Source organism: Cygnus olor, chromosome 18 (assembly GCF_009769625.2).
Source record: "Cygnus olor isolate bCygOlo1 chromosome 18, bCygOlo1.pri.v2, whole genome shotgun sequence".
NCBI classification, from domain to species: domain Eukaryota; kingdom Metazoa; phylum Chordata; class Aves; order Anseriformes; family Anatidae; genus Cygnus; species Cygnus olor.
In genome coordinates, this window is record NC_049186.1 from 828428 (window position 1) to 851383 (window position 22956).

Below are 22956 nucleotides of genomic sequence, written 5' to 3' on the forward strand. Positions count from 1 at the left end.
CATATCATAGGTTCCATGCCTCCTGCTTTAAAGCTCTGGCTCCCCAGGTGATCAGTCAGCATGCACAGCCCTGACTACCACAGGACGCTGATCTTTCCTAATAGGAAAACCTTCTTTCTTCCTCCAGAATCTGTGACTGCTCTCCGTGAACAAGCAGTGGTCCTTGGGCCATGGAAATAATCCATGGTTCCCTTCCTAGCAGTAGTATCTACCAGAGCAGAAGACTTTCAACACAGGCCAGGAACTATCCTTTAGCTCAGATAACATGACCACAGATCTCTGGAGCCAGCTACTCCATGTTCAGGCATCTGCACCAGGTTCAGGCATCTGAGCAAGGTTATTGCTATGGCCAAGCACATGTTATTTCTACCTCATCTTATTTCTCCATCTAATAACGATGGAGAAATCCATTTCCCCTAGGTCTCTCCTTCTAAAAAAAGATTGGCCTTCCCTATGGCTGAGGCTCTGTTAACAAATTATAAAAGAATCAGTGATTTGAATGACTTTCTCTTGTTCCCTGCCTCTCTCGCCTATGTGAGAGATTTAGATACTATTCAAATCAGTGCTTATAGCCGCAGACTCCAGGGGATACCTGCTTCTCCAGAGAGCTGAGCTGGCCTGGATGCTGCTGGCAGAGGAACTGCAGCATGGGCTTGCAATGACCACTGAGAAGCTGAGTCACTGAGTTGGTGTCAAGGCAACACTGACACATTCTGTCTGGTCTGCTAGCAGTATCCAAGACATCCACCATAAAACTACTGAAGGTATGGGGCCATGAGCTAGAGGAGCAGCAGCACAGATTGTTCTCTAGACTTTGACCTGATACCCTGGCCTGCAGCCATCTCAAGATGCAGGGTTTGCTGATATGTGCACAGGAGCAATGCACCCATGTGATACCCGCAGAGCAGGAAGTCCATGTTTTTAGTTACCACAACACCAATCGATTCCTGATTCATCATGCTGTATGCCTGGGTTTGCACGTAGCGTGGTGGTTCTGGTTTGCTGATCTGTAACACAGTCAGTCCCTGCAGCACAGCCCGCTGCACTACACTGCACACATAAGGGGTAGCAAAGCACATTCAGGCTATGAGATTCTGCTCCTGTGGTGACAAAGTTTTAACTCACTTTCAGATCATCCAGGTTAGATGGCAGAGGGCCTGGCTTGATAGATGAGACACAAGTCTGGCCCGAAAAGGTGGTTTTCACAGGAGAAAGAGGGGTGTTGTTGACAGAAGTTGATGAAGAATTTGAACTTTTGACCATTTGCTCATTTGATTGCCTGAAATAACAAAGGAGATTTGGGGTAACACGTCTGTCCTCCAGGGTCTCTGTGCCCAGTGCTATATGACGTACCATCTCTCTGCTCCCTTGGGGCTTCTATCTCCTGTACGAGACTTGAAGGACCACCAACCCCCCAGGAAAACCAGTTTGGGCTGCAAGGAGATTGCTGGTGACCTACCAGCACGTCACAGGTTCCCCAACCAGTGCACAAAGCCAGAACAGCTTTTCAGAAGACTGCTATACTTTGAAGCTTTTATGTTTCCTTTGCATGCATTTATCCCCTTTGCACTGGCACAGATGGCAGGGAAGAGGAAAGCTTGGAGGGAGACAGGACTAAGCCCTGATACTGGCACTTTGTCACTCACTTTATCTGGCCTTGGTGCATCCCTGGGTAGCTGAAGTGTTGCTGTTGCTGCTGCTGCTGCTGCTGTTGCTGCTGTTGCTGCTGACTGAGGATCTGGAGCTGCAGAAAGAGCTGCTGCTGCTGGAGGAGTCTGGCATATGCAGAATCCATGGGCGGAGGGGACTTTTCTGCTTTCTGGTCTGGAGGGATGTACTGATGATATTTCAGTTTCTTCACCTTGGGCTTGGTGTCCTTGGGCTTTTTGTGACGGTTCTTGCTATCACTGGATGATTTTGACTGTTGGTACAAGAAGCAAAGGAATTAGTGGAGAGAAGAGGTCCTGTCACTCCTGTGGGAATTTGGAGACCTGGCAGAGCAAGGGCACGTCCTGCTGGCAGCCTGACAGCCCAGCTCTGTGAGCAGCTAAACATGTGTGTGACTCCCCAAGGGCAACATTTCATCCCAGATGTGCTAAAGAGCACATGAGAAGGAGAATGACTTTCCTTGCCTTGAAGGTATTTCTCTGCTGCCTTGTGTCTCCTGTTTCCAGCTCCAGGGGATATTCCAATAAACGAACTGTTCAATCACCTTGAGCAGGGACCAAAGCTCTACCTTTTATAGTTAAAAAATGAAGTCAACTTGCAGTACTTGACAATGGGATCCATCTCCATTATTCCAGGCCTTCGAGGCCAAACCCCTAAACTTGCCAGACACATGGGGTGCAGCACCTGGGTGCTTCGGGCCTGGCTGCAGCCACCTGCCCTGTGCTTGTTCCCTCTCCTAGGGAGCCTGGGCGTGAAGACATTACCTTCACCACAGAGGGCACCGGGAGGGGTGGGCTGTCCTGTCCTGGTGCTTGCTTGGGGCTGTCGCACTGGCTGCTCTGCCCCGAGGCCAGCTCCGCTGCATTGCCCTCAGTGCCGTGGGGGTGATCCTGAAAGGAAGAGGTGCAGTGTGAGGGGATGTGGGGCAGATGCAGGCCCCCTGGACAGCCTGTCCCCACAGACAACCTCCCCTCCACCCTGACGCTCAGTTCCTGCAGGGCGAGGGGCTGCACCCCACTCCAGCAGCCAGGGGCTGAGCTGCAGCAGCTCTGCACCCTTGTGCTGATACACTGCCCTCTCCAAAGGTGGTCTCAGAGGGCCCTGACCAGGCTGCAGAGGTCTCTTGGCACAGAGAAAGGAGATGGAGAGCTTGGAAACCTCATGCAGTCCCTGGGGAAAGGACAGCCTGGTGTGCCTGGGCTCACAGCAGTGTGTCTGGAGCACCCATATTCAGTGGAAGTGTCTCTTTTCCTGAATAGGGCACCTGCCACCCTCTTCCCCTGCCCAAAGTCTTCTCCAGTCCCCCCATCCATCCCAGTCCTGCCATGCCTACCCCAGCCCACCCTCCCCAGTTCCCACAGGCTATCCCAGTCCCCTCTAGCCTTCCTGTCTCCCCAGTCTATCCCTGCCTACCCCAGTGCCCCAGCTAACCCCACTCCCCCTCAGCCCTGTGTCCCCACCCCTCCCAGCGCACCCTTGGCCCCTCAGTCCCCCAGAAGGGCCCAGTCCCCCCAGTACACCTCAGTGCCCGCAGGCTAATTCTGGCACGACCCAATCCCTCCAGTTCCCGCAGTGCCCCCTCCCTTCCCCCCCCCAGTCCTCCCAGCCCAGAGTACTTTCTTTCAGTCCATTCCAGTCCACCCCAGTGCCCTAGCCCAGTCTCCCCATTTCCCCCAGCCCGTCCCAGTTCCCTCCCCGGTCTCCTCCCTCCCTCCCAGTGCCCGGAGGCCACCCCCCCCGCTCCCCGCTGCCTCCGCCCGGCGGCTGCGCGGCCCCCGCGAGGCAGCAGAGGGCGACACCGCCCGAGACGCCCGAGGCCGGCCCCGTCTCGGCCGGAGCCGCAGGGCCCCGCCGTGCCCGCGGAGCAGGCGGGCGGTGCTCACTGCGGGCCCGCTCCTCGGGCGCCGTCCCCGCCCCGTCCCCGCCGGGTCGGGCCGCGCCACCCACCTGGGGCGTCCCCGAGGGCGCCGGCGGGGCCGGCTCCGAGGCTTTGGTGCCCGCCGACGACTCCGTGGAGCCCTGGGAGTCCTCGCTCCTGGCCTGCTCCGGCGACAGGCCGTCATTGCTGCTGTCCTCCTCAAAGGCGAACGCGTCGGGTGGCTTGGAGAAGTTCACCTGCGTACCTGCCGGGTGCGGGGAGGCGGCGGTCAGCGGCGTGCCCCCCCGTCCCCGCCGGCCGGCCCGCCCCAGGGCAGCAGCGCCCGCCTGTCCCCGGCTCCTGGCCGCGGGCTCCGCCGCCCCGGCTGGAGCGGGCGTGGGTGGCAGCCAGCGGCTGGTCTGTCCCCGGCTGGAGGGATGGGGTGAGCACAGGGCAGCGCGGGGAGCGCTCGGATCGCTCGGAAACCGCAGCGTGCCCTGCAGTCCCGGCCTGCGGGACCTGGTCAGTTTCCCACGTGTCCCCCTTTTGCAGATCCGGCTACAGGCCGAGGACTTGGTGCTCGAGGTGTTCGAATGCCTCATCCCATGTCAAACCATTGTCTGAGGACAGCATCGCTGGTTTGACATGGGAAAGGATCCTGCAGGCCAGTCCCCTACAGCCAAATGAACAAAGCTGGTGGGGAGCACATTACTTGGGAAGTGGAGAAAAGAGGTCTCAGAGAAGCTTGGCCTGTCAGAGGCAGGAGGCTCTGAGAGAGCACGAGCACACTGGGCTGGTGCAGAGCAGCTCAGCTGTCCCGACCTGCCTTTGGACTGAAACGAGGAGAGGGGCATTAGTCTCTCTCCCCAGTCTGCCAAGCATCTCGATCACACTTAGTGATCCTCAGCAGAAGAGCTGAGGTTGAAATTGACGTGGAGGGTGACGATGTCATGGCAGCAGAGCCAAGGTGAGCACACCTGGCTGCAGCTGGACAGAGGCTTCTGGGTCCTGTGGCTGTCCACACACTTCAGCCACATGAAATGCTTCAGATTGCTGCCGTTACTTCCTGACTGCCACAAGGCCTGCCCCAGACATTGATTCTCCCTCCTGCAGAGCTCCTCCTCATAGTCAGATGGGCAAGAGCTCTTGACCCCAGGCTTTTACTGATAAATGAAGTGCTGAAAAAGAAGAGCTCTCATGTGAGCTTTGGGAGAGCTGCAGGTGGGGGCAGAGGAAGGAGCAGTGTGGTCATGCTCATAATCTCCTCGTGCTCACGTCTGGCATTTGTCAGGCAGCTTGGCATGCCGATAGCGAGGTGACAAATGGGGAAATAGGAAGGGCTCGGGGACAAGCCTCCACCTGTCTGTGCGGCTGCTCTAGCAATGTGCACCTTCTCACTGACACGCACCCTCCTGCCCCTATCTCAGAGATAAAGGCTTATCTCTGCTTGCTCCAGCTTGTGGTGCCAGGGCGGGTGAGGGAGCAGGGAGCCCTGGCTGCCCGCCCCAGGATGGGTCCCTGAGCCACCAGCAGCTAGACCCCTGCAGAAGGTGGGCCCGCCTGCCGTGGGGTTGTGTTGGGATGAGGTCCCAGACAGTCAACAGTTGCTGGTATCCTGACAACATGGCTCTGCGTCCTGTGCACTGTGCCTGTCCCCATCCACAGCTCTGCAAGTGTCAACAGCAGCAGCCTCCTCTGTGACCCTGGTGTTCCCAAGGAGCTGCTCTGTCTGCTTGGCAGAGAAATGCAAACAGCTCAACAGCACGCTTGCCATGGCAGCTCTGGGGCAGGCAGGCACAGGAATATTAGAGCAAGTGTCTTGTGGAGAGCCTCTCTCCTCCCTGCTCCCCACGGCCTGGGGTTCCTCATGTGTGTCTGGACATAGGGCCTGTTTCCTCTCCTCTACAGCTGCCATCAGAGGTTGTACCTTCCCTGAGGAAACACAAGGCTGTATGATCCCTTGCGCTGGGGTGTCTACAGACAAGTGTGGGCATCCTCTCCTGGGAATAATCACTCCAAGCAGAGGGACTTGTAGATCTCCAAGACTTCCAGTAGGCTGGCATTTGACAGGCATGTGGGGAGAAAACGTGCCAAAGCACAGAGCCCAAGGGACCTTCAGGACACAGCGGCAGCCTGTGGCACGACAGGAATGTGCTGCATCCTGCTGCCTGATACTGGGGGCCTGTGCGGAGCAGGGAGCGCTGCCCTTATCTGTCTCTCTCACCCAGCCCAGGGCTGACCGTGTCATTTCATGATCGCATGTCTCTGCTGTAATCTCAGGCAGAATGGTGTTTGCTTGGGGCTGTTTCTAATGCACTGGGTATTGTCCTCTCAAACGTATTGGACAAAGTGATGACAAGGACCTGGTAAAAAAAGGTTCTTATATCACTGCTCAGCTATGTAGGGCACTGGCGGCCTCCTGTCACTGGGATGTTAGGGCTTTCGGCTGGGGTCTGGCACTTTCCGCTCACCCTGCCGGAGGTGATTAGAGGAACACGTCAGCTGAACTTTCCGCTATATAAACAGTTGGGATTCCAAGGTTAAAGTAAAATGATTTTAAATCTTGTCATCTTTCTGGTATTGCAAAAACAAAAGGCTTAATGTTCAGAAGTCCCAGTGCTCATCTCTGCTCTTTTTTCAACCTTCTGCCCCAAGCTGTGAGCACCACAAAGTGCCTCTGACTTCAAAAATCAGTTTGAGGAGCCTTCAGCTTGAGGCTTTCTTCTACAGAAGCCTGAGGACTGAGATTGTGTCCCTGGTGCAGCTGCAGCACCTCCTTCTCATGGCACCCAAACAGCTTACTGCTGGACTCTAACATGCTGTGCGTTTCACCTGAAATGGGATAAAACTGGCTTACAGGGAAAGTTTTTCCCCAGCAGATGATTGATGGAAGGCTATAGCTAAAGGGAGAAATTTCAAAATTGACTAAATCATTTTAATCCAGACTTTTGTTTTTAACAGTTTTGTCCTGTAAATCTCTATTTACCACAAGCTCCTGACAAGGCAGCTGGAGACAAACATTGTTCAAATTTGACACATGCTTTTCCCAGCATCCAAGCCTTGGCTCCAGTGGATAAAGTCATATTCAAACTGCCTTGATTGTTTATAAAGAGGGGATTTTTTTAATGGTTTCTCTTTCTCTTTTCTTTTTTTTTTTCACTCCTCTCCTTTGATAAGTGACTGAGGAGATTTTGCTTGAACTCTCCCTAAAAGCTCTCCCTAAAAATTCCTCTTCAAACAGAGTCCTGGAACATTTTGCCGTCAAAGGCAAGATCTGTGAAATGCTGAAACCAGGGTGGCTCAAGAACTAGACTGAAGAAACCACTGTGCACACTCTATGTGCACTTTGCAGAGGGAAAATGAAGAGCAGGAACAATTGCAGTACAGGAAAAGGGGTTTTTGAGCCTGCAGTTTTTCATGTTTCTGCTGGTTTCTGAGATGAAACCAAAGTCAAAGTGCTTCCTGTTTCAGTTCCCATTTTTTTGCATTGCTCCTGTAGTTCAAAGACCCCTCATGTCCCAGAGCCCTGCTACTGTCCCCAGCTTGTTCTGAGCCCAGAATAGACACTTAACACAGGATTACGCCAATGGAAATAATCTCATGAATTTAGGAACCAAGAGCAAGAGAACAAGGAGTTCCTGGGGGCAAAAACAGCTCTCAGTGCCCCACTTGAGACCTGAGGTCCAGTTTGGATGTGGAGGGATGAGCCCAGACTTCAAAAATGTGGGCTGCTGGGCTAGCAGGATGCTGCAGGTTTTCTTGCTCCTTTCTCTGCCTTCTGATCTCCCTGTCTTGGTACTGGTGAGCTCTGAGTCACCGTTTTCCTTAGTGTCAGCTCCCGCACTGGCCTCCCTGCAGCAGCATGGGGGAAATAACTGCAGGGGATTCTGCCTCCCTCCTCCAGCTGGGAGGTGGATAATAGAGAAACACTGAGCTTATACATAAACAGCATGGGAAATGGTTGGTAGGAGCATAGTCTGCTTTGGGATGCAGGCTGCTTCTTGTACTCCCCAGCAGTCTAGCACCCCAGTGATGCTTTCCCTTCCTCTCTACTCTGTTGGACCTTGTGTGCCACTGGCATCAGTGAAAAAAAAAAAAAAGAATGTCAGCCTCTCTGAAACGGGGCTATTTCACTCCTTCTTGTTGGGGTGTAAAAGCTTGGCAGGTCACAAGTGGGAGAATCCAGACTGGCATAATGCCCACACATGTTCACCCAAGCCCTGTCCCACGTGAGGGAGGAAGGAATGACCTTTCTCCAGCAATACCATTTACATGCTCAAAGCCTTGGGCAGGGAAGGGGAGTAAGAAACGAGGTGTTCTCTCTGAGAAGACATGGCTGAGAAATGATTCATTTTCCCATGGTGGCTGCGCTAAGAAGATGAGAGATCTCTTTTCATAGACCTAGGTGAGATAGCACAGGCTGTGCTGGACTGCAATATTATGGTGAAAAATAAGGAATTTTAAATATTATGCAGCCACTGCTCCTAACTCTAGGTCGGTCACTTTCTGCAGTTGCTGCTTGACATCCGTGTAACCTTGACAGCCCCTGCCCCGTGCCATGCACACGACACAAAATACATGCTCACTTCACTACCTTTTATGGCCTCTTTCACAGCTGAGTCGACAGGAATAATATTCTTCTCCACCAGCTCCAAAGGACCCGGCCTGAGAGCAATCTTTTCATTGAGATCATCTGCCAGTCGGGCTCTTTTCAGCTTCATTTGAGTAGACTGAATGGACCCCTCTGCAGCTGAGTCTAAAAGGCCAAATGGAAGGCATCAGTTCAGGACCTGGGGCATCCATAAGCACACTGCTCAGTGAGAACATACTTCCCCCCTCAGCACAGCCTTCTGGACTGTGGCCAAGACCTGAGCATGGCTCAGTGTCCAGCAGGAGCTGCTCAGAGACTGGGAAGCAAGATGGGATTTAGGGACTTGCGTCTTCCTCTGAGCCTGAGGTCAAGCTTCTCCATTCCCAAGTAAAAGCTTCTGTTTTCTAACCTGGGCTTGCAAACCCAGTCTGCAGCCAGACCATCCTTCCCAAGGCCCAGAAATGATCTGCAATGGAAATTTCATTAAGCTGTGACTAACATGAGAGCAAAAGTGGACTCTGACTCCTGCCTGCCAGGAGCCCATTGGGCCTTGTGGCCTAATGCAGATGGATCCCTACTTCTGAAGGAACAGCTGGAGGAAAGAACCGTTAACAGAGTTTGACAACTGGAGCAAATTCCTTACACTGGAAAATAAAAAGCCGAATCTTCAAGAGTGGAATGTTTGGAGGCAGCATGAGGACAGTGTTCAGGCCTTCAGGGGAAGAACAAGCTGGTGGAGAGGAGCATAACAAAGGCTGCTAGATCTGGAAGCTACCACCAGACCAAACCAAACTGAGAAGCTCTAACTTACTGAGTGGTGAGAGAAGAGTGGCCTATTACAAAAGAAAGTGGTGATTTCCCAAATAAAGATTCTGACTCCTCTGGTCGCACCAAAGCACCCTGGTAGTCAGGGAGCAGGATCCTACACTAAACTATGCCTTTACACTTTGGGGTTTAAAGTAAGAAGGGCTGCATCTAAGCTGTGCTGCCTTCAAAGACTGGACAGTCTTCTGGAAGAGATTCTGTAGGCAACACAAGCTTCATACTAGACAACAAAGAAAACTCTGCAGGAGGTCAGGAGAGCTGATCTAAGGCCAATTTTGGCCTCAGATTACATACGAAAAGGAAGCACATGAGCTACTTGAGGTGAACAGTAATAGAAAGTGTGCCTGGAAGACATTTAGATGACAGCAAGTGTCTCAGCTGCCCAATTTCAATCATGTCTTTGCCATGTTATGAACCAAATGGGCCTGTAAGTCCATGAAAATCCAGGGCACACCTCTTTATGGGAGCAGAGGCCCTGGCCAAGTGTTTGTGGGGCAGCACAGACAGCGTGCTCAATGCACAGCCCGGCCATCTCTGCACCACCTCTCCTCCAGCTCTGTCTCGCTGGCCCTGTCAATGCCTGGTGACTGCAGCCATCTCCACATCTGTTTTACAGCTCCTGGCCCCAATTCCAGTTCATATTTGCTTCAATTAGTTAGCCTAAGGGAAAGACACTTTCCACCTGTTAAATGACCAGTGATGCTGGCTCATTTTACAGATGGAGAGAAAAGGGAAAAGTAAGAGAGTGGCACTGATCTGTCACAGACTCTGGGCTTAGACCTCTTGCATGCCAGAGGAAAAAGAAATATGAACTGCATCCATATTGAGAGCAGAGGCCAGCATTTACAGTTCCCAGAGAGTAATCTGCTTCTTCCAAGGGACTAACAGGACTCAAGACTGCACATCCTCCCTGTCTCTAAGGAGCTTGTTATCTCTGAAGATAACGAGGGACACCACAGCGTTCTGCTGTCTGTGACAGGATGCAGCAGAGCACTGCCAGCTCCCTGGCTGGGAGGGGACGCCAGGCTGGGAAAGGGGAGAGCTGCTGGGTCTCAATGACTGGTACCAGAGCTCAACCTTTTTTTGTATGGCTATGCTTGGGTCATTGATTCCATCAACATCAATCGACGCATAATGAGAATTATGGAAAAAAAAAAAAAAGTCTACCTTTAGGAGGTTATTACAACTACCTGCTACAAGGATTTCACCACAAATGCCCATGGTATGCACTTTGTGAGGATCAGACCTCTGCACCTCTGTGCAACAGAGTACTCTTTCACAGCTGTTCTATATCCCACTGTCTTCTAGACCATCTCATACTGGTCCCTGCCAGAGATGGGACAAAGATTAGATGGCCTTGTTTGTGCTCCTGTTGGGAAAAGTGTGTCTCCTGCCTTCTGGAGGTCAGGTCTGAACCGAATACCATACAACGTCCCATTCCATACAATGTCCCCTTTGACTGTGGCCCTCATGAGCAGCTGGGGCAAAGTTAATTGTGATGAGAGTCCTGAAAGGAACTCAAGTGGGGCAGGAGAGACATGAGTCACAGGCAGGAGAAACAAGGAGTATGTGGGAGAATCTCAGGCAGGCTTACCTTGTAAAATGTGCATGTTGACCAGGTCTGATCTCTCAGGCCTGCTTCTGATCTTGTGCTTGAGATAATCTTCAGTCTGCAGAACACAAATGCAGAGAGTATTATCTGACTAGAGCAGCAACAAGGTACAGAGAGCAGAGGCCCCGATGCCATCCCAAGTTTTTTTGGATTTGGTACAGTCTAGGTTTGGTGAGCTTCTAAATGGCATTTTTTTCCACCTGGACACTGGCTGATTCTTGGGCAGAAATTCTTCATAAAGGGAAAAACATGCATGGAGCTGCTGACTGTTCACTATCCCCACAGCTAACCTGTGTTCTTTCCAGTTTCCTTTGGGCTTCTGATGCCTCAAGTATTATGAGAGCTCGTGGAAAGGACGAAACCTGGGAGTGGTAGATTTGCTCCTGGCTCAGCATACCATTTCACCTTTGAGACCTACACAAAGGCAACTCCACAGTGTAGTGTTAGCAATGGCTTCTGTGGGAAGCCTGGCACCCTGTGGTGAGATATAAGGCTGACTTAGCCTTACTGTGGTCCTGCAGCTCCTGTGCTCTGCAGTTCTTCACCCCAGCTATTGTGTGGGTTGGGAAAATCCATCCTGCAGATCACTGCAATGGAGCTTGTGATGAACTTGTACCAACTTCTCCATGGCTTTAAGAACAAAAAGGCACACAGAGGTGCAATAACATCTTTCTCCAGGGCCAAGGAAGTCAGTATTGGTGGCAGCTGACCTCAAAGATACAAATACAAGCTTATTGCCCGGTTAAGAAGAGCTAGAGAACAACCTAGAGAAATTATTACCTGTTTGTTAAGTTGAGATGCTAGAATAGATAGTATAAAAATGTACATAGTTCAAAGAGGTGAAACCCTTCAGGATAAATAGAAAATAGCACAAGCAGCTGGAGAAAACTGGGAAATCCACAGTACAATTGTACAGGTTCATGAGAAGAAGATTTTATAAGCATTTCTGAAGCCAGCAGAAGGCAATGGTAAGTGCTGTCTGTGTTCTATAAATAGGAGAAATAATTGTGGATGCTGCTGAGATGGCTACAGAATTTAATGCCTTTTTAAAACATCGTCACTAAAAAGATAGATGACTATCAATCACATGACTAAGCCAAGAACCTTCAGCAACAAGACAATAGAAACTCCAGTTATCAGTTTGGAGAACAGGTTGGAGAGTACTCAGATAGTTAAATGTTCCCAAACAGTTTGAGATACACAAGGCTAGAGTAATAGCAACTGTCTCTGGTTCTCTAGGAAACTGGGCCAGGGAGAGCATATTTTCTAGTTTCAAAAGAGATGGAGAGAAGAAACCTGGAAATTATAATTCCAGTCAGAGAGATATTGGAACAAGTAATCAAACAACCTGTATAAATGGATTTTGAAGATAGCAAGGAGGTGAGTAACAGCCAGGATGGATTCATGAAGAACAAACCACATCACACCAACCTAATTTCCTTTTATGGATAGATGACAGATTTCTGTTACAGGAATAAACAAAAAATGGCATGTAGCTTGACTCTAAGCATGTTTTGACATTATCTCACATGGTTTTCTCATATGCAAGCCAGAGAAATTTGGTCTGGATAAGACTAACATAAAAAAGGAGCATAACTGTGGGTCACCAAAGGAATTAGGAATGGTTCACAGTCTAAACAGAAGAATATATCAAATCATGTTCTGCAGCAATTTTTCCTGCTATTCAATATATTCATTAATGCCTTAGATGACAGAAGACATACTTCTTAACTCTGAATCATTCAAGACTAACAGATTGGAATAGAAAATGTTTTGGAGCAATTGAAGAAATGATCCGAAATACACTGGATACAGTTCAAGAAGGACAATTGGAAAGGAGTACATTCAGGTCACAGTTAGCCACAGCTAAGCCAGCTGATTAAGCACTGGAGGGGGTGAAGACTTAATCCACCAGAGATGTTTCTGTACTGGTCACTGGTCTTAGACAGAAATTAGTAACTGCATAAATATTGGAAAAAATATGAAAGACTGCAGAGAACCTAGTTATCAGCAGCTGAACCACATCCCCAGGCCAGCAGGCAGCTTTCTAGGAAATACCATGAAGAATGTCAGATGGGCACAAGGAGTAACGAGGCCTCCTTCTGGGTCCTGCATCTGAAGGGACCTGTGGGAAGGGTCTGGAAGGCAGCAACAGAAATCACTGAGCTAGAAATTAGACCAATGAGAAGAGGCTGAAGTGAAGGGAGATTGCTCAGTACACAGATGACATTGCTGTAGGGAAACAGGATGCAAAATAGTTTTTAAAAGTACTGCACGACAAAGATAAATGGTTCTGCATGTCCACGTAGAAGGATAAGTAATGGTCGTAATCTGCAACGAAAAAGCTTGGGCTGGTAATTGAGTAAGACTTGGTAACAGCACAGGTTAGAGAGCACTAGAGTGTGTTGCTGGGGGGGGTGGATAGGATGGCCATTGGTTGTCACACATCTTTCAGGAATGACCTAGAGGGGGCTGTTCTGCTCTGGGGCAGAGGCACGATTGCTGTCCCCTGCAGTCCTTCCCTGCCACGTGTGCTGGGTTGCTGGGTGTAAGTGCTGGAGCCCTGGTGAGCCTGGTGGCTTCAAGACCAGAATGCTCTCTGTCCTCCAACCCAACAATCTATTACAGGACATTGACTTCAAAGTCTGTTGCACTGGCCTGATGCCAGCCTCCTACATAGCCAGTGATATGTTTAAACAAATAATAGATATTTTATTTACAAAAGTATTTGCAATTTCTTACCCTTCTCCCATATTTTTTCTGCAGCTTATTTTCACCAACGCAGTCTGTGCCAGGTCAGCGCTAGCTGGTGCCTGCACTTAAGTGCAGTTAAATTCACCTAATGCATTTCTAACTAACCCTCAGATCAGGCCCTCATCTGAGCTAAGTTTGAGTTACTCTCCTACAGATGTGGCACTATGATGTTGACTCCAGAATTCACACTGCACTAGTCTGAATTTGTGCTGTGACTTCAGTTCCATTTGACCTTTGCTACATTTGTGTCACTGGGGTGCAAACAGTGGAGTAAGACCTCAGATTTTTTTTATTTTTTATTTTTATATCAGCTGTAGCAGAAGAGCTTTCAAAACACATGAAAGTGGTTATTGTTATCTGCTCTCTGTTTGCAGAACATCAGTTTGGAGGAATATCAGCTAAACAACAAATGCCATTGAGTAATTATCTGGAAACAGACGTTGCCTGTCAGGGCTATAAGCAGGGCATCCTTGCAAAGGAATATATTTTTGTTATAGACTGTGCTTATTAGTGTGTTCGTTAGCATGCTCTAAAAATGGGATAGACTAGACCATGCTTCCCTTTTCCCCAGGCAACCAGCCAGTGAAAGCCTTTGAAGAGAAAGACAGAGAGACATGAGTGTATACTTAAACTGTAAAATATATGACACTCCATGGATACTTTGGATTGCTTGAAATTTTCTAAGCATGCTAATTTTTCAGAGTCAAATTGTGTTTCTTATGCTAGCCATTTATTACTGTTGGAGTCTCAGGGCAAGTGATTTGGAGAGTGTTTAAGTTCAGAAGAGCAGTTCTTCATATTTCATAGTTATTCTTTCTTGCAAAGGTCCCTTTCCATGTGACTGCAAGCACATTTTGCAGAATAATGGAAGAAACTCTTGTGTTCAGGCAAAACCTGTACGACTGACTGTTCTCTTTGCCATGCCGTGTGTGGACATCCTTCCAGCTTGGTCAGGTCTGGGTGCTGGGTGCTACAAAGGGCTTGGAAAACCAGTGCAATTTCCCAAAAAGTGATCACACCACAGAGTATCATTGTGTTCTGGAAGTGGCTACTTATATCTGTCTTCAGCAATATTTTGGGAAGTCTAAGAGCAGATAGGTGATGGGGCCAGTGGGAGCCTGGGCCACTTAGCTGCTGGGACACTGTTGCAATCATCAAGCAGCACTGTTGAGCTAGAAGCCAGACTCTCCTCTGATGCAAGGGTGAGTCCCCTGGGGACTTGCTCCAGGTGACCAAGGGCATCCACATTTCTCCTGCACACTTGCTAAATACTTAGCCTCCCATCTGTCCTGTTTGCTGCTGGCCCTGCTCTAAGCTGACTCATGCAGGAGCAGAGAGCAGCCAACACAGCGAGGAGCGGGCTTTCGATATGGCCTGCAGTGGAAAGCAGAGGCTTCAGCTAGTTTGAGGTTTACTGGGAGGCTGAACCCTTCCCACAAGCTTTTGTAAAATGCAGGTGCTGTTTTAAAAAAACCTATCTTAGGGGACAGTTGGCTCCTCTGCCTTTTTAAACCTCTACTGCTTGGAAAAGGGTGCTCTCGAACACAAGAACCTTGGCTTGGCCCTGCCATGTCTGGGGGCAAGGGAGAGGCCCTGACGCTCATCCTTGGCCACAGGGCCTGGGCAGAGGGTGCCAGGTGAGGGCAGAGTGGTGGAAGGTGCTTTCAAACCCCGCAGCTCATGCAAAGCGAGCCCACGTGTTCCCTCATCGGCATGGCTTGTAGGGATTACCTTGGCTCGCTCCAGACTTTTTCGTTGTTCATGGAATGCAGATGGGCTTTTCAGTGCTGCAACAGGAAAGAGAGAGGAGCAGTCAGCACAGGAGTGGAAGCAAGCAGCCACCAGGATATTCGGCAACAGCATTTTAATGAGTGCTATAAAAATAGCAACACAAACTAACTGCCCTCTTTATTGCACTAACTAAAAATAACTCAGGAAAGCTCTGGGAAATCCCATGCTCTCAGCCAGGCCGTGGCAAGAGAGCAGGGGGGACGGAGAGCACAGGGAGGACAGGAGGGACATGGGCAGGAAGACGGTGCAGGCTTTGAAATGTGGTGCTCGGTGGGACATGTCAGACAGCAGGTGCTGCACTTCCCTGGAGCTCTTCTTGCAGGTTGTGGCACTGGGAGGCACCACAGCCCCAGAAAACTGATCTAGGAAGAGCAACGGGCGGAGGGGACCTTGCCTGAAAGTTAGACCTGTATGTGACTGAGACTTGAGGCCAGCAGGAAAACTGGAAAGGCCTGCCTGGCCTCTTGGCGTATTTGGCCTCCAGCAAGGGTACTTCAACCAGGACACTGGAGCTGTTGTCCTTTGTCCCTCTTCCATCACTAAGTACCCCTCCATCTCCTTTAGGCTCCTTCTCGCCAGACATTTGTCCTGTCCTCTGCCCAGAAGCATCTGTGTGACATGGTGCTTCCTTGGGCAGCTGCCCGGACAGGTACTCGGCAGCAGACCAAGTTCTTAGAATCTCCTGACACCAAGGAGGATTAACCCAGAGAGGGTCCCAAAGGAAGGGCAATGGTCCCTGGGTCTTGGACCAGTGAACACCAGTCCCATCTATGCTGGAGTCATGGAGGACCTTGCACATTTCCTTGTTTACTCAGATTGTGTATAAACTGGAGAGAAATTTGTGTGATGAAGGGGTTAATATTTCTCAGTTCCTGCAAAAATTCTTTTCTGTCTGTGTAAGCAAGCAAAATCAACTGTTCCCATTGGGACAGGGAAGGGGAAGGTGTCCTGAACCACAAAAACAGCCTGTTACAACTCTTTGGCAACATCTAATTCCCTTTCCATCTTCTGAGTGGGATCTAATGGGGACAGGAATTATTTTCACACAGAACATGATGTCCCACATCAATCTAGAGAAGAATGACAGGAAGAATGAGGGCAGCTGGGAAATGATTGGGGACCTGAACTGGGTTTTGGTAGGCAACACCCCTAACCTCCAGGGAATCACAGGAAAACACAGAGGGCACATTCCTGCTTCTAATGTTTGGAAAGCAGACATACAGACAAGCCAGTGTTACTGTGCCATGCTCCGGTGAGAAGCCATGAGGACTTGTGACAGCTAGTTTAACCAGAAGCAAAATAAAATGGTGCACATGAGAAAATGAAGTTAGCAAGAGAGATGACTTTTACAGCCCTGTTCACTCTGAAGTCCTGACACTGGGAGTTTGCTATGGGCATTGATCAAACACCATGCTATTCACAAGGAAAATGTTGCAGAATTTAGTCATTTACCAAGATTTTTGGAGGAATTATGTGGATACTGCAGCTTGTATTAGTCTGCAAAACAAATAAAGACATTGCTAGCACTGATTATTCAAACACCTTGTCAGGGGATGACATGGCATCTTGAAATGGCAAAGGGTCTGGAGGGCAGAGCTGCTGAGCTTGGTGTTGATAACCTTAGGACTATCGCCTCTAAGGCTTGAGTTAGAGGATGAGGTGGTGGCTGCATACAGCAAGGGAGGCCTTACTTCAAGCACAACTATTTCTACATCCCATCATCGTAAGGGAAAATTTGCCTTGAGGAATCCTTGCTACAAGCTGCATCCCCCTCCTTTTGGGTAGCTGAGCAGATCTGTCTGGACTCCAGGGCAAGACCCTGTGTAGGGCTACAAGAAGGGTTCATCCCCACTTGTCCTTGCAGCCTGCCCTTCTGCAGGTGACCCTATGGGGATGCTCTTGATTTAAAAAGCTTTTCCAGGTCTGTACCAACTTCACTAAGACAATATAACTGAATGTGTTCAATAATAGAGTCTTGCATGAGCAGTCTTGTAGGAGCTTCCCATTCAGGGAGCTTGAATAACAGGGTAGCATCTGCTCTCACCTGCACTGCTGTGGATCAGGAGCGCAGCCATGCCTCAACAAACCTGGACCTCCCCTTGCTTTCAGATGCTCCCCCATACACAGAGTCACTGGGCAGAAGGGACCCAGAGCCTGTCTTTATTATTTTTATTATCTGTGCCTGTCTTTATTTGCAGAGCTTTTTTCAATAGTTTTGATTGTTTTGCCAGACAGTTGTTCAATTTGCAATCTAAAAACATCTGACAGAGTCCAGCTTTGAACCTGAAGGCTCGTGCAACACTACTGCCTTTTGCTCGTGAGCATCCTCCTTTAGGCAGTTTCCTGCCTTCTCCAGTGATGGAATTATGTGAAGGTTTCATGTTCCTTAGATGAACATCCAGGGGAGTCTGAATTGAGTTAAGGCAGGCTTTGGTTAGATAAGCACATCCATCTCACTGCGCTATGCTCAGGTACCACTGATACTTCTCCCTGAGCTATTCTCTTGGGTACCAAAAAACAGTCAGCTTCCTCAGAGTTGCTCCTAGATTTCACTCTTGCTGTGCTTACAGCCACACTGCTGAACAGCTCAGCAGGTTCTGTGTATAGTCATCAACTCCCATTCCTACAAGGGCTTCTGCAAGCCCTCAAAGCTTTTATCCAACACTAATCTGTTACTTTGCTCACTCATGTCTCTTTATGGTTTCTGTATAAAATGGGTCACTTAGAAAAACAAAGTTTCTCTGTCCTCTGGTTATATAAGCAGAAAATATGGCCAATGGGTTGAAAACAATCCTTGTACAAAAGCTGATGTGGAATGTGGAATCACGTGCATGCTCCCAGCTTAGTACCAAACCTGACTTTCAACATGCAGACCAGCAACGCCCCACTTTTCTCTTTCCAGAAAAACTATTTTCAACCATGGTGGCTTAAAGATATTTGTTTCCATTTCTTGCCCACCTGCAGTGCCTATGATCTGAGATCCCATCCTGGTGCACCTCCTACAGCCCATCTCAGCTGGTCCTCAGAGCCGACAGGCCATAGGAAGACAAGGTTAAACAAAGAATTGTGTTTCATAAGGATTAACTGCATATGCCCAAACCACGGGGAAGCTGGCTGGGACTCCCACTTATTAAATGCTAGCACCTGACACTTCCTCCTGAGGTTAAATTCATCAGTTAGATTCTTCATGTTTGCTTTAATAATGGCAAAAGTGCCTTTTCTTTTATTACTTTTAGTGATTGAACTATGATCATACTTCCCAAAATGGCATCCTTGGACAGAAACCGGACTGCAAAATGTAAGCCTAGAAGTTAGGAGTGTAAAGAAGCTGTAGGCAACAGACCCATGTGCTCAGCCCTGCAGGGCAATATCAGGTATGCAAACTCCTCAGTTGACACAACAACGCCATACATGTGCAATGAGGTATCCTGCACATTGTCTGAGTGTGACCACTTTTACAGAGTGAACTTGGTGATTCAGGAGACTTCAGACATCCTTCTGTCCACTGACTTTATTGTCAGTGCTTGCAATGCTATCACAAATGTCACCAAACTTGTCTCAAAGCTCCAGCTCCAAGAGTCCTGTCATTAAAATGCTTGCCGTTTGATGGCAGGCAGTATAAAATCTGAAAACATAAAGAAATACACGGTAGAAAAAAAAAAGAAAAAAAAAAAGAACCTGAATTTATCAATCTTAAAACCTTCACAGACATGATTTTTATCATCCTGCTCAAATTTTCTTAATACTTGATTCTGGCAATACTGTACTGAGAGGCATCTCTTGCTGGTTCCCTTAACATCCTTTAGGAAGGCAGCTTCATGAGAAAGGCAGTGTTAGAGCTGTTGTTTTGCTGGATTCACAAAAGCTGCATCACAGTCTTCAAGGTTAGCCAGAAGAGACACAGTGGAACAGCCTTTGGAAAGTTAGGATCTTATCAGAGACCTCCAAGGGGCCCATGATGAGCCAGAACGGTACCAGGATAGTCCTTTACCTGGGTCCCAGATAATCACATATTCATGCACACAGAGCCTGAGCTAGACCAAGGTGGAATTATCCATCAGGTAGGGCTGAGCTCCCAGCATCTTTTCTCTAGTGGTGCTACAGGTTTCATGATGCAGCTGCTTGTGCAGAAGGGGATTGTTTTCATTCACTTATGTTTTGGACTCTAGCATCTGTTTTTCTGATGTTGAATGGTTACAAGGACCTGGAATGGGCCCCCCCTCTACCTTTTCAGGGTTCTGTGGGTCTGATGCTGCCACAGAGGTTCCTGACTTTTACAGGAGGATGCGAGATGCTCTGCCCTTGCCTACACAAAGAGCTTTGTTCTGCTGCAGTGACCTCTGGGACAGGACCCTATGCAGCTCAAGTTTTGAATAGTGCAACCTAAGCAGCTCTCCCAACTTCAGTTTGAACAGCAGCATTGTAGCTTGTGTAGCAAATGCTGGGCACCATTGTACAGCACCAGGGACCATAATATTGCTACAGGGCAGGAAGCAAAGTCCAGCTCAGTAGCAATCTGCTCAGAGCAGAGAGCGCCTGAGCAGGCAGCTGGTGCCATGCAGTGTCCCAGTAGTGCCCCTCTGATCCAGGAGAGGGTGAAAAAGGCAGAAAACAATACTCACGTGGCATGATGCCTTGGTCTGCCAGCTGCTCACGAGTCCTTCTCTGCTGAAGCCGTAGCTGCAAAACTGTGAGAGAGAGAGTCAGGAAAAATGCTGTATTTTTCTGATGTACTAATGCATCTATCAAGGAAGATGTGCCTGTGGTCTTTGTGGCACAGAGACCTGACACTGATCCCTGCTGCTGCTGGGCCAGACTTGGTGCAGCCAAGGAGGACTGCCAGGGAGGAGCTGCGCAGTCTGCACCAACCCAGACCTCACTTTGCCCCCAGATATATGATGGGTAGGACTGGTTCTGGTGCAAGCATCATGCTGGTGCCTGAGGCAGACTGAGCTCTGCCTGATGTCTGCAATAGCAGCCTCAGGTGACAATGGCTTCAGCTTAAAGGGTTACTCAGAGAGAGTCTGTGGGTAGGCAGAGGGTGCTGGTGGGGAGGAAGGCAGGGTATGAAAGTCCATCACAACCTCCTGCAGGTGGAGGTAGTGATGGACTGCCCCATTCTGAGAGGGGAAAGACCTGTTCTGAGTCAAGCAAGTAAGGTGGCTTCAGAAGGTTTTGAAAGGAATTGAGCTCCTTTGATAAATACATTGTCCATAAAGGTATTTTGTGCTTTACGGTTTATTGGGTAGACCCCCAAGGTGCCATCTCCTATGGCTTCATTGCCAGTAGTACCTGCTTCACAGACATAGCTGACAGCAAACATGAGAGGAAACTGAGTCCTGCACAGCAGTGCTGGCCAGAGAGGAACCACGCAGAAGATAATCATTTTGACATTATGAAATGTATTTTGGCCACATCTCGGTATCCTTGTGCACTCTAAGATTTGTGATGTGCGTATAGGCATTTGGTTGGTTTTTAGATTTTTTTCAGGCACAAGGACAAGCAACAAAAAAGTGAAGAACGTTCAAAATAGCTAAGGGATAGCTGAGAGAAATCAAGCATCCTGATGACAGGTGACTGTGTGCTGGGGGAGCTGCACGCCTACATTGGGGTTATAGAAAATTAGGGCTGGACTCCCCTAGGGAAGCACAGCAGTAGAAAAACGGGTAATGGTCACAAACTGCAAAAACAGGAATTCTGTTTGGTTATTAGGAAAACAACAAACAAACAAAAAAAACAGAAACCCCATGAGATTGGTGCAGGCCTAGAACAGCGTCCCAGAGAGGCTGTAGGACATCCTTGAGATGTTCAGAGCTTGCCTGGAGATGGCCCTGAGCAACCTGATCTATTTTTGCAGTTGGCCTTATGTTGAATGGGAGGTTGGAGTAAAGATTTCCACGGGTTCCTTCTGACCTAAATTTGCACACAGTTCTGTACTTTGGTGTGTGCACTTGTAACTGAGTGCCTCAGATTTGGTGTGGAAGCCAGAACAGCTCCCATAAATACTCCAGAAGCTGTTAAACTTCTGTCTAAATAAGAAACTCATAAGGTTCTTAGAAGTGGTAGATGCCATCTCTGCCTTTTTTAACCCGGGAACACCATGAGCGTAACAGAAGTTTTTAGTATGTGCTAAAAGCACAAAGGAAGTAGCTGACAGCAGGGAGAAAAGCAATTGTAACTAACATTATACTGCACCTGCCATCCACAGTAACACGATGGGACCCTTAAGCCAGCAGCTGATTATGGCCTCCAGGAAGTTTTAAAGTCTATAGATACTGCACTTTCTTCAGCATTACAACAAGCCACTTCTCCAGGACCCTTGGATGGCAAATTGGTGTTGACTACCCTTGGACTGAGCCCTTGCTACCAGGAGTTTTGACCTGTGTCACTAGCTCTACTATGTTAGGGCCAAGGCTTGTACCCTTCTTTCACAGTTTAAGGACCTCTCCTGATACCTCTAAAACTGGGAGGTTCACTCCTGCCCCAGCACTGTAGGATGAGTAGAGCTTTACAGCTCCATCACCCTGTTTCCTTTTGGAAACAACATACAGAGAAATAGGAATGAACTGATCAGTCACCAAGTGGCTTAGCGGCATGGCCTCAGCCAGAGAGCATTGATTAGGCATCTAATCTGAGTCTCTAAGAAGAGACTCCCTGAAGCACTACTCGGTATTTCCAGCATGCAGAGACATCCTGTCATACACTGCAGCCTGCCTTGTGCAAGGCTACAGACCTCTGTGTGGCCCAGGACTTCACAAGTTAGAGCACACATTTCTTAGGAAACCATGCCTGTACTTTGAGGTAGTAACAGTCTACACCTTTGTTTTTGCAAATTTGTTGTCAAGAAGATTGACACTTGGTGTGTCAATTACCTCCCACAAGGTAAAACATGAAACTCCCACGTTTTCCTGATGGAAACTCAATGCAGCTTGCAACAAGGGCACTTATCTTTCAGTAGTGACAATATAACTGCATGCATGTCTCCTGTCTACTGGCATAGAACCAGACGGAACCCTTAGCTGCCCTTAGAGAGCTGGTATTGCAAAGGGAAGAGATGAAAGAACAGCTTTTTGTCTTCGTGAGTAACTTGCAGAGCTCTGCCAACAGGGAAGGTCTACTGTGCGGCTTCCCTGGGACGTGGGATGGAGCTGATTAATAACCCCTTCCAGAGATGTCCCTGAAGTACAAGGCTCCCGAAAATGCGTGTGACTTTTCCATGTCCTCTATACAAGCCATGTCTCACATTCAAAGCAAATGCTTAGTGAAGGCCCCACAAAAGATGATCTCCTGCCAAATTCCAGCACTTCTTAGGACACCAAAGATAGATTTCTGCTGTGAAGAAGAAATGTAGTCTTTAGTACCTGGTAAAGTCTGCATGTGTGTAGTTCCCTTATGCCAGAGGAAGCTGGTGGTTGGAAATCGCTGGCAAACCCTGTTGCCAAGGGAGTCTGTACCCCTCCATTGCCCCTTGGTACTGCTGCCAGTCGGTGCTGGTTGTACCTATGGACACAAATTTAGACCCCTGCATGGTGAGTATCTTCATCTGACATGGTTATCTGCATTCCCTTAGCAGGAGTCAGGGATTTTATAACCAAATTAGGCAGTTCATGTTTTAGGAATGCCAGTCTTTCTTCCTTGCTTGTGGAAGTAATTCATGGCAACCAGCTCATGGTAGATACCTCACACTGGGTAGGGGAGACCCCAGTTTTGCTGTGTAGGGCCTTCACTGTTGCCAGTCACAATATTGAAAAAACATGCAGAGCTTGCACTTTCCCAAGGGAGAGATGTATCATGATTGAACAGGTGAGCAAAGAGAGATTGGAGGCTGTCCAAGAACAAAGAATCTTTGTAGATCAC

General features: G+C 48.9%; 1 protein-coding gene across 28 annotated transcripts in view; it reads right to left on the reverse strand.

Annotated features, from left to right (window-relative positions):
- Positions 1-22956, reverse strand: part of MYOCD (myocardin) — a 255320-nt gene that overhangs the window by 8076 nt on the left and 224288 nt on the right. For 12 of the 28 annotated variants that reach the window (XM_040530189.1, XM_040530190.1, XM_040530196.1 and 9 more), the window contains 8 exons: positions 19722-19787; positions 15040-15095; positions 10537-10612; positions 8121-8282; positions 3616-3791; positions 2433-2558; positions 1647-1921; positions 1126-1279 (listed from right to left, as the gene is read on the reverse strand). In XM_040530189.1, the coding sequence (XP_040386123.1) occupies positions 1126-1279; positions 1647-1921; positions 2433-2558; positions 3616-3791; positions 8121-8282; positions 10537-10612; positions 15040-15095; positions 19722-19787 (1091 nt within the window). Of the gene's footprint in view, positions 1-1125; positions 1280-1646; positions 1922-2432; positions 2559-3615; positions 3792-8120; positions 8283-10536; positions 10613-15039; positions 15096-16551; positions 16597-19721; positions 19788-22956 lie in introns of all 28 variants that reach the window. The other 16 variants (XM_040530199.1, XM_040530209.1, XM_040530206.1 and 13 more) reach the window with 4 other exon arrangements.